General features: G+C 37.5%; 1 protein-coding gene across 1 annotated transcript in view; it reads right to left on the reverse strand.

Annotated features, from left to right (window-relative positions):
• DLGAP2 (DLG associated protein 2) overlaps window positions 1–16,868 on the reverse strand; it is a 103,433-nt gene that overhangs the window by 63,037 nt on the left and 23,528 nt on the right. The window contains exon 3 of the mRNA XM_059842802.1: window positions 8,734–8,945. Coding sequence (XP_059698785.1) covers window positions 8,734–8,945 — 212 coding nt within the window. The remainder of the gene's footprint in view (window positions 1–8,733; window positions 8,946–16,868) is intronic.

The raw sequence follows: 16,868 nt of genomic DNA on the forward strand, positions 1-16,868 counted from the left end.
GGATAAGGTCTCCTCAGAGACTCCTCTACAGCTAAACAGCCCCAGCTCCCTCAGCTGCTCCTCACAGACCCTTCATCAGCCTTGCTGTCCTTGCCTGGACATGTTCCAGCACCTCAATGTCCTTCTTGAAAAGAGGGGCCCAAAATTGGATACAGGAATTGAAGTGTGGCATGACCAGCGCCAATGTCATGGTTTAACCCACTACGCAGAGTACAGGGTAGAAGCTAGAAGCCCCCTAACTTCTTCCAAAAAATTCTAGATCCTGAGCAGAAATACTTGAGAGCCAAGACAGCCCCAGGGGAAAAATGGACTATATAACTCCTGAGAAAGGGACCTCTCTGTCACACTGGTTTTCTTTTGTATTTTACTGTCTGCATTTAATGATATGTGATTGACATCACATATTTTATCATAAACCTTATATCATTGGTTAAAACAGTACGATTGTGATGCCAGCAATACACTTGCCAAGGTCATTCCTTGATCTACTCACATTCAAAATAGTGATCACTCCCCAGAGTACCTCTTCTCTTGTCAAATGTTCAGTCACCAGTGCACCCTGGGTCAAGGAGGCACTGAAAGTGAATTAATGTCTTCTGAGGCCTCTAAAAGTTGTAAGAAGGTCACCTTCTGACTCTGAATGGGTTTATCAAGTTTATTCAGGGAACATACAATATAAAGAAAGTCCATGTTCCAGCAAATTAATTTTTGGAATTGCTATATTCTAAAATCATACCTTTTTATTTTCAAGATCATGCCTGCATTTGTGCAAAAATGTGAGAATGAATGGGAACATTAAAGAAAGTACAATCACTTCTGTTCAAATCAGTATATGCAATTCAGAAGCATCTTTCTGGGACAAAAAGATAAAATTTGTTAAAGAATTCATCTTGGGTGCCTAAAAGGGAGGTGCATTAGAATTATCAAAGTAGCGGCAGTTATCAAAACCTATTTTATTGAGAGATTTGCATTTCAATGGATATTCATTTCTCTATCTGGACCTATCTTAACTATGTCTTTCTAGATACATGAAATAACTCATCGACCAGAATCTAATGATTATGGCTTAGCCAGCAGTGCCATTGTATAGCAGCTGTGAGTCACACTGCATCTCCATGGAGCCCTGCTGGAGTCAATAGAGCTCTGCAAAGGCACCCAGATGTGCCTGCATGCAGCCCTTTGGAGAACTCAGAGTGTAGACATTAAGTCTGATTCTCCCTTTCAAAGAGCACATTTAGTCTGGCTCTTTGGAAAACCAAAAGTGCACATGAATCTCATAAATTCATCTGTAGCAAAGAATTCCTTTTCTAATATTTGCCATCTGAAGCTTCTCTTTGATCACTGGTAGATATGAGAATTTGGTCCAAATGAAATAGTTTAGGTGCCTAGATAGTTCATCATTGACCCACACCTTTTTCAAAAGTGTGCCTGAAAAATATTGAACATTATTACAGGAAAATATTAGGAAGTTGGTGGAGACTGCTGTTTCTGCCCTTATGAAATGCCTACTAATCACTGGTAGGAGAGAACTCTTACTGACAGTAAGTGTTTAGGGATTTGGTACAACATGAAGCAGAAGAGAATGAGAGGAAATCATCAGAATCATTAAACAGTCTGGTGGTTTGATCACTCCTTGCAAAGATAGAGAGGACATAGGCTCAACCAAGCCTGTATTCCAAATCACTCAAAATGTTCCTGTAATAAAAAAAGTAGGCTACCAGAAATCTAAACTCTAAACTTCCAAAAATGTGACAGATATATTCATATAGCTAATCTATAGCTAATCCTAAAAGTCTTGTTCCCATATAATATTTTGAGCTTGCCCTGGCAAGCAAGCAACAAGCTGGTCAGCATCAACAAAATTCAGGCAAATGCTATGGCAAAAACTCAAAGGGAAGTTAAAGCATCATGTAGCAGCTCAGTAAATGGGTCTATGGATGTAAGCAGAACTCAAATATCGGATATATGTTCCTAAACCCATTTGTGGAATTGAAATATTCATTAATTTCCTTAGGAAGCTATCTATTTTTTTTTTTTTCTTTTTGCTTGTAATGCCTATACATGTACATATGCAAAAAGTCTAATTTGGTAGACTAAGTGCAGACTACAGGCTATCAGGACTCATTAAAGGATCTGAACATGAGCTGAATTTAAGCATATATGTAAATCCATTAAAACCAGTAGATCTAAAGAAAATAAGTGACCTTCATGCCGAAGTTGAAGATAAGTTGAAGATACTAATGAGACTAATTTCTGGAGAAGCAATTGAGTAGAATTGGGAAAAGAAGTGTGTGTGTGTATTTATATATATATATATATATATATACTCACACACAAAATTTCTGGTTTTTTAACCAAAAGAATCTTAATTTTCAAATCCTTGCCTGAAGAAGTGTTTCTGTACACATCCTTTACAGTCCTATTTAGTTTTTATTGAAAACAAAACAAATGGGAAAATCAGCTTTTGACCTTTCAAATGAAAAGTAAAACTAACATTTTTGTTGGAAGCAGAAACAAATAGGCACCAAAAACTTGAAGCATATTTTCTCTTGGATGTCACTATTTGTGCTTGTTACATTGACCTGAATCTTACTGCATTTTCACCACAATCCATCATGTAATTGCATTTTTCTGACAAAATCCTGCTTTATTCCTGAAAATACTCTGGACTTTGTCTCGAGCCTTAGGATCCCCCTTCCATCCCTAATCCAGGGTAATACATTTCAGCCCTAAAACATAAAGCTGGTATTTACTAAAATGAGGTAGGACATCTGGGCTCAGTGACTCCCTATGTTTCACACTATGCTACTTCTCAGAGAACAAGATGCCTAACACTACTTAAGAGCATTTGCTATTATTCTGCAAAGGAAGAAAAGATGGGGATGTCTTTTGACCCCACAAAAGATGTTTCCTAGGTAGCCAGATGACTGTCTGCCCTTCATCAGCATTCCCTCTTAACCCTGCAGCCTAATCTAACCCAGATCTTACTGACTGCAGCAGACTATCACCATGCCAGTGGCCCTCTGATTACATTTTTACTTGATAAGGCTTTGTAATTAGCCCTCAAACTCTCCTCAGTAAATCTCCAATTTCACCCCTCAGAGACTCTGAGTAGATGCTACTACACTATAGGGCCTCAGAAAGCTACTAATGAAGTGTGTAATGAGGCTTTTTAGAGTCAGAAGATTGAGGGAAAAAAAACCCCAAAGATAAATAAAAAGCATATAAAAGATGAGGGTTCCTTTTCTAGTGATTTTCCTTATCTCTTCTATTACAAATATTTCTCAGGAGTGGCTTCAAAACCATTCCTAATTTAAAATGTAGAAGCTCTAATGGCAAATTGAAGTTTACCTTAAAAATCAAAAAAGGCTTGGATCACTGGTGCACAGCAATGGATAATGTTGGAAGAAGACTAATTTCCCTAGCAAGGAGGGTGTGCTTTAACTCTCAGTCTGACATTTTGCAGCACACCCACTCTCCCACACGTGCACACTTACCCACAGCATTTTCTCTGTACACTTGCCAAGGGGTGTGTCTCAGAAGAAAGACCCACAAATTTGTTTGACATTAAAGAATAGTGGAGTCTGCACTGTCATGGGCAGAAATGGATTAAAACCCACAGGGCTGGTCTTCTGCATTGCTTCCAAACTTCTCTTTTGGCTTTTTGGCTTTCACTTTCTAATGTTTTAAGCATGTTATGGTTACCACAAATGGTTGCAAATGGAAACATTTTTTTTTTTTTAAATAGAGATTTCCCATGTGTCTTAGAGGAGTCTATGCTATTCCATGATTCCTGCTGAGCCAAGGCATCTGGCAGTTAAGTGCTGTCAGATCTGGTTGAGGTTTAATCCCCTTGTTGTGGGCTTTGGCAACATTTTGTTGCCATAATAAAGTCTGCAGAACAGAACCTGGACATGCCTTGGATAACAGTCCAGATAAGCATTAAGTTAGTGTGGCTGTGGATAGATGCAATCGCTCACTCTGAAAAGAGGGAGAGCAGTGAAAGATCATTCTTTTGCTCTGGTTTACTATAAGCCCAGAAAACATGTCAGCCATTTCAGGTTTTAGACATATTAACTTACAATACCGAATGAAGTGTTTTGTGTTGAGTGCTGACTCACCAGGCAGTGAGTAAGAGTGGCTGAAATATGGACATGCATCACGCTCCTCAGGTGTGCTATGGGTGTAAACAACCCACAAAACAAAGATGTTAAACATCTGAGGGAGGCACAGATGCTCTCTCTCTGTGAGTGTGATTCATAATTTAAGATACTCATTCCATACAGTGGCCAAGAGTATTAAGAGAAAAACTTAATCTTGGGTTTTCAAGACAGCTTGAAGTATCACTTGTATTGTACTATTGTAGTTTGCCAAACAATTTGCACTATGGCAGATTCCCTTCCTCATTGGAACACTACATTTTTGCACTACCTTTGTGCTCACACGTTTTTCTGTCTGTCCACCCATCAGCTTAGGGTGTCTGCACTACCACCAACAGGAAAATCTGCCATTAGAGGTTTACAAAACAAAAGCACACATTGCTGTCACTGAATTTATTTTGCTGTAGCTTAACCTATTTAATTTTCATAGTTTCCTGTGAGTCACTTCAGAGCATAATGGAAAACTTCAGCACGGCATGACTCTTCATTTGTGTGAGTGATACCAGTATGATCTTCAAATAGAGTGTATTTACTTTGGGCTAAATGCTATTGTTATCACTTTTGACTAAATGGTGAGATGGTTTTCAGAGTCTTTCATAACACTTCAAAAAGGAGATACTGAAAATGGAATTTGCTATTTCTACAGTGTCATTCTGTTCATTTACATAATCAGTATATTAAGTATTTTTTCCTGAAAATGAAAAGCATAGAATAACTGTATTATATTCAGTTTTTCCAAATTACTCTCCTACTCCAGAGTAAAAAAATTCTTTTTATTTTCAGCTTTTCCTTCTGGATCCCAGAGTCTCTGATGCTTCCATCTCAGCTTTGCATGGTTTTCTCATAAATACAGAAAAATTGCATTTAACAGGTTGGAAGGATACCCTTATAAATCATGTGGATCACTCTCTCTTCCAGGATTGCACAAAACTTATTTAGGATAGGGACAGATACTCCCTTTGTTTCAGCTATCCATTCCATAAACTGTTTAGTTGATTAATGATATCTAATGTAAATTAAAATGACTAGCAGTATATGACATACTTCTACAAACCACTGCCTTCCAACACAGTTTAACTTCATCTTCAGTAGCATCACAGCACAGCAGAAAACAATGGACTGAATAGAAGGGCTTGCATTTCACTTCTAGCATATCAAAAGTGACGTCAGAACAATTTTGTATAATCACAGTGAATAGTAATTAAAAAAAAAAGACAACTTTTTTTTCCCCTAGGTCTACTGGGAGTAAACATAATTTCCACATTAAATAGGACTTCTGGCATCATTCCAAGAAAACAAAAAGTTGAAAGGAATTAGATTCAGGTATGTGTCCTGTCTCCACCACAGCAAGTCTGATTGCATTATAATTTGCTCAAATGCAATTTCCTCATAATACTAATAAATTACACTGGCTTCAACTTGATGTTATTGGACTAAGTAGTGCAACATACTATTTAGGTTTTTGAAACATAAAGAAAGAATTTAAATTCATTTATCTTCAGTAATCTAGATATTTAGTTGCATTTAATTTTTGAAAATTACAGAAAAAAAATTGAGCCCCTTTATGCTATAGCTATGCTCAGAAATAAGCCAGGTCCATTACCTGACCCTGGGCCAAGCTTTCCTATCCTACTGAGAGAGTGGCTGCATCCAACAGAGCTGGTCCCTGAACCATGTCTTGGCACTATGCAGAGGTGAGACAGGTGGCCCAGGCTGGAGGTGGGCTGGGGATGCTGCTGGTTGTGCTCTCTGTCTGCCAGAGGTGGAGATCAGATGGCTGTGGTTGGATGTATGACCTGCTTCTGTCAGCTTTTATATATTTGTATTTATTGTATTTATATATTTGTATTTATTTATTCAGATGCAAAAAATGCATTTTTATTGTTTAGAAACTTTTAAAGTTCAATTTGCTGGATCTTGGAGCAACACAAACCAGTAAATTAGGGCTTACTTTTGATGAAGCATAAACAGAATTTAAATGGGAAAAATATCCTTGCAAAGATGCCTAGTAATACTCAGAGGAGAAAAGCACACATGTCAAACGTCTGTTGAAGGTTAAGTGAAGGCTGTTCTAATTTTCATTTTATCATATTCAGGACTGTGAAGGAAAAGTAGGCTTTTCTTTATGAAACCCATCTACTTTTGTTTTGCAGCCAATAAATGTTTTTATACTGCCAAAACTATCAATATTCAGCTTTTATTACTGTGGTCTGGCAGACCCCAGTTCTGAGCTACCCTGTCACCCCAGCAGAGGAGTAAGAGAATTAAACCCCCTTTTCACTGGTGTGCACTAGCTCCCTCCATCTGGGTAAACAAGCTAAAAAACCAGCTAATGCAGCTGACATCTTGAATTATGTAATATCTCATAACACATGCCAGAGATGCTGTTCAGCCCTGTTATACATGCAGGAATGCTGTTCAAAGGCCTGGCTTCTGGTTCAGCAGCATGATCGGTGCTACAAATGGTGCTCGGCATGCAGTGGGGATTACTGAGCCGTGCTGGGGCAGGAAGGAAGGCTCCATAACCATTTTCCACTGCTAAATCCTTAACAGACATCTGCCAGACAGAAAAGGCAACCACAGGGACAGGGAGACAGATATACTGGGAGGAGATGGCTTGTGGTGAAAACCCAAGTTTAGGATCAGCACTTGGTATTTCTGTGCAACAAGAAATTTTCTGTCTGCCTTTAGGGTTGCTGAAATCTGTAGATTTTTGCAAGAAAGACTTACAAGAACCAGAATAGTTGTCACATTTCTGTTGAAGTCCACTGGAAAAACCTGTGAATGTTGGGCTGGCAGATTCAAGGTGTTGCCCTTCAGTTTAAGGAAAAACTGAGGACTTAAAAGATATCTGTCAGCAGGGGCAGCCTGGCTGTTCAGTTATTCTTAGTCCAGTGCTAGTGACAAATTTTCAACAGAACCCCTGATAGTATTTTACAGTATTACAGAAAGATTTCTCCTTTTCTGACTGGTTAGTGGTAGCTATGCCATGAAATCCTCCGGGGCCATGAACAAGCACAGCTGTCAAGCCCAGTACATGCATCAGCAATGCACCCATGCTTCAATCAATTAAATTCTGAGTGGTGTATTTGCAATACATGGAAAAATGACAGAAGACACAACATTTGGTATTGGCCTACTAACAACCACCTGCCTTCATGATTTAACAAATCAGGAATACTTTCTTTCTTGAAATATATTCCTTATTTTAATATGTATGTTTAGCTATGTTTAATTGCTGTCTGAATCTGGTTATAAGCTGTAGTGGTCTAGAGCAGGCACCAAGACCTGTCACTCACTGGAAAATTTTTGCTGCTACTCAGATTCCCTTGTGGGAGGCCCAATCATAGCTGGAAATAAAAAACAGCATAGAATAAATTTTTTTGGTCTAAGTGCTTGGTAAGTTAAAACAGTGTCTTAAAAAAATATTTCAGTTTGTGGCAAGAATAAGATAAGACATCCCCTCCAAAACTGGAATGACTGCAACCAAACTGGGTGTGGGAATGATCCCTGACCTACAACGGTGCCCAGAAGTCAGCCAGGCAGTGGCTGGGCCAGTACCATGTGAAACAATGGAAACTCTTCTCTTCAATAATTGTGAAAGTTGGTGGCTTTCTTGCAGATTGCAAGGCAAATAATTCAATTTAATTAAGCCAAAAGGATTTTTGCCTATGGATTTTGTTTTATTTTGTTTCATGAAAAGGTGAGTCAGTATGGTAAACCATCTGGTATTACCTACAGTGCAATAAATAACACTTGGTCCAAGATTTCACTCTTAATTTCTTTAGTTTATATCCCAGGCAGAAAGATAAATTTGCTAATCCATGAGAAACATCCAGTCAAATTCACAAATTTGCAGATTTTAAATCAGGCTACCACTTTGAAACTTTCCTGACAAGAATATTTACGATTTACTAATAAAATTATATATTGAAAAAATAAAAAGGAGAGGAAAATAAAGATCTATTGGAAAACATATATAGCTACATACTTTCCTGTAGTTTTAGGATTTGCTTTAGTTATTTAATAGGCCATATTGTAGGCAGCATGAATGGTAGTATGAATGAAAAATAACCCAGTCAAACAAAATCATCCACAATGTGTTTAAATGAGTGTGATACATTATAGCTGATACATAAAGCATTACACTGATAAAAAAGGTGTAAAATGCCCAATATGTGCTACAATTATATATTTAATATTATAACTAGTATAGAATAGAGTATATTTTCTATTTCAGAGAAAGCAATGAAATAACAAAAATTTTAATATAAACCAATCCTTCTAGAGAAGAAAAAACCCCATAACTTTGAACTTTTGGCATAACATAAGTATACATTTCCTTCAGTAAACATAACAAACTCATTCAGAAGTAGAAGGTTTATTCCATGGGTGGAAGATGTCAGGTTTTCTTCCAGACCCCACAAGCAACTGTAACTAAGTTAAAATGAAGCAAAAAATTTACCTTTTAAACTACAATATTTTTTCCTATGGAAGCTGACCATTGCCCATAAGACACAAAGAAAAGTTATCCAAGTCATGACAACTTCCAGGAAGGTGTAGTAAAACTTACTTTTGATGATCTCCCAGTGGTCTTTGCGCAATGGACTTTAATAATGACTCCGGTCGAACGGATAATTTTGGCGATGTCTTGGGGCTAGTGTCAGAATCTCCACTTTCTTCATCTCCCATGGCCTTAATATAGCTCCCACTTCTCATTCTTCTGCACGGGATCTCTTCATCTTTCCCACCAGCTGGGTATCCTCCCCATTCATCCTGAGGTACCTAAGGGAGACCATAAAACACACACACACACAGAATGTGGTTTATTCTTTCCATATGTTTAAATGCTTCCTTCCATTATTCATTTTACAAAGACAAGTGATGATTTTTTTATTCTTCGGAAACAGATGGCTTATAAAGAGATTTCTAAGAACCCTAAATGATTTTGCCATTTAACTTCAACTTCAGAGTTGGAAATTTTCAGTTTATAAATGTTAGAACCCAAGGAACAATGAAGTCATGAATTGTGAGCTGAGCTGCAATGTATGCATGCTCTAAACTGCAGGAAGCAGCTTAAAGTTTGCACATAGATTTTAATCTGGTAACAATAGGTTAACCAGGAATCTCAGAGCTATAACTCATTGAAAGCTGAGCACTTTGGGGTTTATTACCAGCAGTCCTTGTAAGGGGCTAAACTAAACCATGATCTTAGCATAAATGGATGGGATTAGGATTTAGGGCAAACTTCTGCGGAAAAAAAAAGAAAAAGTGGTCATTTGTACTTTTTCTATTTAGAAACTGCAAAATAGTTGATAGAGACTGTAATATATCAGAAATTCAACCAGTTAAATACTATATGTGGTTGCCTTTATGCAGTTCAAATTGATTTCAAAAAAGTAAAATCAGTCGTCAGATAATCCACAGCTGGTGGATGGAAATCTCTCCTCACCACAAATTACCAAAGAATTGAGCAGGAATGGATTCTTCAATCCAAAGTGAAATCTGCCTTGTTCCAATGCTTGTGATTAAACACAGCCTGTCTCTGCCAGTATTGTTTTTTTTTTTTTTTAATATTTAATTTTCTAAGGTGCTGAGTCCTCTGGCTCTAATCCAGAAACACACTTACGCATTTAATTTGTTTTAAGGATATAGGCAACTCTCTGTAATGCATTATAAGGACTCACAGGTAAAATGTAGGATGTGACAGAGTTCATCAGTGGACCAAGACAGATGCCCTTGGCAGCATCAAATCCTTTACCAAAATTATTATTATTCCATCTACATTAAGCAGTTTAATGTCTTTATTTACTAATAGACTATGAGTCTGAATTCTCAATTAGACATATATTTTGTAGTTTCTGCAAAGCAGGATGTCAAATAAAGATTTTCAAGTCAAACATATTTGAAAACTTCTATAGACAGAGTTCACTGGGGAGCTGAAGCAAATGCTCCCATTGGTTTCAGCAGTCTTGGAGACTGGGTTTAAAGAATTAACATGATCTGCTTGCCATCTGTGGCCCTTTCAAGACAAATGAATGAGCCCTGCACACCAGGTGAACAGAACTGGGGCTTTGAGTCCTAAAAAGAGATTAAGGGAGAAATGAAGTTTTAAAAGGGGGTGAACAAGAAAAAAGAGAGATATTAAATTTAAAAGCCCAAGCTTAAGACAGAAAAAAGAAAAAAAAGACAGAAGATGAAGTCAGATAAAAAGAGATGAAATAGATTGCACATATCAGAAAAATGTTAGTCATAACTATCAGAGAAAAAAAAAGTCATGTTCTTATACAAAGTAGTAGGACAGAGCATGAATCCAAGTGAAATATGGGTTACATCACGCAAAGGAACCAACTTTTCACATTATTGAGCTTTGGATTGTGAAAGGAAGTATTGAAAATCTTCCCAAACTTAAAGCCTGTAAGTGTGATGCATCATTTTCATTTCTTTTCTCAGAACTAATATGTATAACATTGTTTCAGGAATGCTTTTTATGATTCTACGAGATCTAAAGGATCATTTACATGTAGTCATCGTAGTCATAGCCAGTCACTTAAAATACTAAATATATATACAATAAATTCAGCATTTAATTTTTTAATCTTCAGCTGTCAACTCTATCAGCTATAAAAATCTGAATTAGAGAGCTATTTTATTACTTGATATCATACAAACATACTCTAATTTTTAAATAGTCTTTATTAAATGTATGTCAGCATAGCTAAAGCCAAAATCCAAATGCCAAAAAAGCAGTTGCTGGCATCTACATAGGCCCACTACAAAGTGTACTGTTAAATTTTCAGTACTAAAGCTGAGTTATCATGTTTTAATATTATTTTCTAAAAAAAAACCCCTCATAACTTTTTCATAGAATGATTATTTAAGCTTCAAACTTCTTTCCTTCATTTTACTTCAAAGATAATTAAATAGAAAGTTTAAAAAGACATTGATCAATAACCTTTTACTTACTCAAATGCAGAAAATTATTACTTTCTCGACTTTATTTTGTCTGAAATTCCATGTTCAAATAACTAGATAAGGACTGGATTTAAATGAGTACAACACAGGCTTATTTGTTGATTGAAGTTGCAAACTTGTTTTAAAAGATAGGAAAGACTGATTTTGTGCATTAAAGTATCTAAAAAATTAAACTTCTTTACTGTGATAAGGACAAACCTTACAGTTATGTGCATTACTGCTTCTGTTGATTGCATTTCTTTTGCTGTCTGTATTCATAAGTTATATGAATTCACATAACAGCTAAAGACCAAAGCTAAAAACCAAAGAAGTCCTGCTCCATTTATGGTGTGATGTGCTCAGGGTACACAAGGCAACAAGAATCCCTCTGTAATCAGATTAACTCATTGGCTATCACAGAAGCATTTATGGTGGTTAAAACATTATTCACAATGAAAATATCTGGGGTTTGTTGTTTTGTGGGTGGTTTTTTTTTGTTTTGGTTTGGGTTTTTTTTTGTGGTTTTTTTTTGTTTTTTTTTTTTTTTTTTCCCCTCTTAAACCATTCGAAGGAGCACAATACAATGAATGCAGTGAAAATGCTTCTGGAACCTGGTGAGAAAGCTTGACCATATGTTTTCTCAGAAGGTTTCATCCAGAGCTTTGGAGATCAGCTAGAGTCTTTTTGCCATTTTCAATTAAAAAAAAAAAAAAAAAAAAAAAAAAAAAAAAAAAAAAAAAAGGGCCCTTGACATTGTTTTTCCTCACGGACTGAGAATAGAAGCAAAATTTGAGTCCCAGGTCAGCTTAGTTCTTCATTTACTTGAGCTGATAGATTAAGTTCTTGGAATCATCTTTCCAAATCCAGGCTACCTCAAACCCCAAAACAGCTTTAAAGAAAAGCAAAAGCATTATGTAAGTGCAGGAAAGATTTTTATTTTGAGATATTAACAAAAACATTTAACATCATGTATGAGGGTGATTAAATATACATCTTCCAAAATATGGAAAGGGCTTTGCAACTTGCAGAAATTCTACCTTACAATAGTTACCAGCCCCTGAAATTCCCATCTGCAGGGCTTGCAGCTGCTAATTTGGAATAATTACCCTAATTATCTACTTACATACAGTGATGAGTGCTGATATTTATAATGTCTAAAAAGGCCTTCCTTCTGTTCTAGATGTTAACATGAATCCTTGTATATGTAGTTTCTATCCACAGAGGAGTTATACTGCATATTACCATATGAATTTCCTTTTGCAAGAACAACTGGCTGACAAGGTCTGGCTGCTGATCTGGTTACAGCTATTACAGAGAATGATGAGTCTCCTTCATAAGTATCATTCACTGTTGCTGTTAGGAGCACCAGATTTAGAAAATTTGACATTTTTCAATTGTCCATCTACTGATTTATTTTGACATCTTACACTAATCACCTGGGGTCGATTTTATTAAAGCACTTAATACCTAACCCTTACTGTATGTTATGAAGCTGAACTGAGAGTGAATTTCATAACCTTAGGAAGGATCCCAAATTCCTCATAAAGGCATTTAGGAGAGTTAGCTCCTGCAAAGTAACATTAAGAAGGTCCATCTAGTTAGCAATCAGAATGTAAAGCACAAAGAAAAATCTCAAATAGTTCTCTTTTCTTGGACTTACTGTATCTGATTACAGGCAGCAGAAAGGCCTTCTGTTATTTCCCTGTCAGATCCTAAAATCATCTTCTGAAGAAAAAAAGGTGGGGTTCTTTTTTTTTTTGTTGTTTGTTGGTTTTTTTGTTTTTTTTTTTTTTAAAGTACAGTAGCCTTATTTTTTCCTTCTATGATGAAACAGCTGTGGAAATGGGAGACTTTCTTGGTCACCTTCTAATCAATGATGTTTGGAGAGCTCTCCTCCTCTTTTTGTGGCTCCCAGCCTTTTTAGGAAGCCCTTACAGATTGCCTGGGGAGGGCTGGTTAGGAGAGAGGGGCTCCATTAACCTAAAAGGGTGTGATGCAGCTTTGTGATCAGGGATTTACCTGAGAAGAGGGAGCTCAGATACAGCCCCTAGGCCAAACACTCTCATGAATTTTATGTAAAAAGAGTGTTTGGATAAAACTTTTACAGCCTCTTAACAAAGCAAGAAGTACCTTTGCTCCAAATTAATGGACATCCTGCTGCTGAGACTGCAATTCATGGAACTGAGGTGATGGTGTTTGACCTTCTATAGCCTACAGAAGAAACTGAACTGTCATCTTCACAGTCGGTATTCTAGAAACTTTTTTACTATAAAAACAAATTTCCCTGCTTTAGATAAAATGTTGCTATCCTTGTTCCTTGTTAGAAGTTCATGTGTTAAAATACCCCTTGCTACTAACTTTTAGAGCTAGCTTTAAAACTTCTAAAGCTAACTTTTAAATACTTGGAGTGTCACATAACCAGTTAATGGCCACAAAAGTTATGATTTCTAAATTTTATTCTAAATCTTATTTCTACCTCCCTTTTATAGAAACAATACACATTTATGTGAGTAGAGTTCTTATTTTTCTTCCTTTATTATTTTATATGTTTTACACTGTGATGTGTTTTGATTAAAATGGTCCAGGCTGCCCAGGTGAGCAGCTGAGTCACCATGCCTGGATGTAGGTAAAAGATGTGTAGAGGTGGTGCTCAGGGACACGGTTTAGTGGTGCACTGGGCAGGGCTGAGTTAACAGCTGGACTCAGTGGCCTTAAAGATAATTTCCAATCCAAATGATTCTATGTTCCTATTCTTCCTGTTGGGTGCACTGATTGTGCTCAGACCAGATCTGGCAGAAGAAGGATTTTGGACACTTAACTGGACTTCAGCTGTATGTCTGTCCCCTGATTATTAGGAAGAAAAAACCAGCATGCTGTCAAGGAAAACCGGGTTGGATCTAACAAAACTACAGAAAAAACTAGAAATCATGGAATTACTGAGGCTGGAAGGGACTCTGGAGGTCTCTAGTCCAGTCTTCTGCTTGAAGTATGGTCAGGTACAGCAAATTGCCCAGAACTGCTCCAAAGATGGTGAAAGACCTTCAGGGGAAGCTGTATGAGGAGGGGCTGAGGTCCCTTGTTCTGTTCAGCCTGGAGGAGACTGAGAGGACACCTCACTGCAGTTACAGCTCCTTGTGAGGGGAAGAGGAGGGGCAGACCCTGATTTCTTCTCTGTGGTCACCAGTGACAGAACCCAAGGGAATGGCCTGAGGTTGTGTCAGGGAAGGTTTAGGTTGGATATCAGGGAAAGGATATCTTCACTCAGAGGGTGTTTGGGCACTGGAACTCTGCAGGGAAGTGGTCACAGCACCAAGCCTGACAGAGCTTAAGGAGCATTTGGATAGTGCTCTTTGACACATGGTGTGACTCTTGGGGAGGGTGCTGTGCAGGGCCAGGAGTTGGACTCAGTGATCCTTGTGGGTCCCTACCAACCCAGGATATTCAGTGATAATTTGACTATGTCCAACTGGGTTTAGAATATTTCAAAAGATGGAGACTCCACAACCTCCCTAGACGACCTGTTCCAATATTTGACTACACTGAGGGGGAAAAGCTTTTCCTTATACCTTATGAGAAATAGGCAAACTAGGCCCCCTAAAACTAATTCTTGAAGTGTGAACATCTAATCTTGTATCTAGGCAATACTGATGACAGAACTGGAAGAAACAATGACATGTTCATTCTTTGGACTTTGACAACTGTTAATTTGATTTTTTTTTTTTAGTTTATTTCAGTTTAGGGTTTAGCTAAAACAGTCAAAATGGCAACAGCCATTATTTCAAAATAAACCTGCTCCCGTTGTTCTATCCACTTCTATAGCATTTGCTCACAGCTCCCAGAATTTTAAAGTTGTTCCACAGCTAAACTGCTGATCTGCTTAAAATTGCTGATTACTTTACTATCTAAAATGAAACCCTTCTAAATAAAGGGCTTCAGCTGAGGGAGATGACTATCACTTCTTCATAATTCTCATTCCCAAAGGTTAAAGTGAGGATTACCTACCTCATAGGAGTTCTGTGAAATTTAATTAGTGTGCAGATATAAAATTAATGGAAATATTGATTTTTACCTAAATCTTACTTTAGTAATACAAATTTCACATTTTACTAGAAGCAGAAGCTGTCTGTACATGAAATTAGACTCTGCATGATGTGAAGAAGGATAAGATATGAAACATTCTGTTGGAGACACATAATTTTTTGTAATTTTATGCTTTCTCAGCCTGGTCAAGAAGATGACACACTCTGAAATGCAGGTAAGAGGTTTTCTCCTAGATCATGTCTTCAAGAGCCTCAGAAAAACAGCCTTTGTGGAGAGCTGCAAGTAGATGAAAGTAAATTACAATCTTGCAGAGCAGACAGAGATGATTTTTTGCAATAGCAGAAAGCTTCCTTGATGCTGCAGTGGGAGATGGGAGCTGGACCTCTGTGTTTTCAACAATTTCACTCAAGAAGGAACACCAAGCAATTACAAGAATATTTTTCTGAGGTTAATGGCACTAAGACATTCCCTGTTTACTGTCTGTGGACTCTAGACCCTTTTGCTCGGGATTTTTGCAGGAAAGAAGAGTGCAGTATCTGAAAAGAAAAGTTTGTTTCCTCAATAACTAATCTTGTGTCTACAACTCACCACAATTCTCGGTGCACATTTTTAACCAGTTTCTTCTGTGTGGCTTTTTTTTTTTTTTAATGTGCTGATTCATTGTGCAAGGAACATGAATTATGCAATGAAGTCATTGAAAAGTCTCTACAAAACCTACCAGAGACTCCTCCTCACCACTAACAATGTCATTCTTCATAATTAACTTTAATTTTCACATGCCACCCTCTACTCCTTGAACTTCTTGACAGCTCAGAAGCACAGAGAGTTCTTGCAGCATTCCCAAAGGTGTGTTGATACTGTCCATCAAGGCAGGAGCTAATCTGAGAAAACAAGAGTAATCTTTCTAGCCGTTCTCTCCAGGCTTTGCTCGGAACAGCCATAGTGCTACAGAGAAAGGAAGGAAATAATGTAGATCCCCAAAAATATATGCTTTACATTGGGTGGAAAAAACAACTTGACTTCAGGAATTTGGGATTTGTTAATAATCTGGACACCCATGCAGACCACAAACATATTATTCCAGCTGGGATATGTTCAAAAAGGAAAATCATTGTCAGCATTATTTATTGCCTGATTTTATTCTCTCATGTGGAGTTCCAAGCAAACTGCACTAAGCAATCCTTGAAGGAAAGATTTCTGTCCAGTGTACTAAAATTGCTTCTGTGTTTTCTGAAGAACTGTGCTCTTTTCAGTTTAATCATGTTTTATAACTCATATCTCACAAGCGACTAAAAACAAAATTAAAAATAATAACAAACAAAAAAACCCAAAACCAAAACAAGCAACAACAACAAAAAAGAACCAGCACTATGCTTCCCAGCTGATTCTCCAGCAACTATTTGAATTATAATTCCAGGATGGCTAAATACTGTAATTGGTGTGAGGACTTTGTGGCTCTGTTTATACTATTTGGATGAAAGTGGGCCAAATTCCTGCCCCATTACCATCCGTGCTCTTATTGATGGCACAGATCCTTGCAGTTCAGCCACCTGGAAATCCTCTGCTGTGTTGTTGGGTCTCTCTGGGACCCTCAGGACTCTGCTGTTTTGACATGGTGGAGCAAGGTGCAGTCAGATGGCATTCATGGGCTTGTCCACCCCATGGGTGATTTTAGCCTGCTGAGCTCACTGAGATCTTGTGCCAGAGCTTTAT

Source organism: Haemorhous mexicanus, chromosome 3 (assembly GCF_027477595.1).
Source record: "Haemorhous mexicanus isolate bHaeMex1 chromosome 3, bHaeMex1.pri, whole genome shotgun sequence".
NCBI lineage: Eukaryota > Metazoa > Chordata > Aves > Passeriformes > Fringillidae > Haemorhous > Haemorhous mexicanus.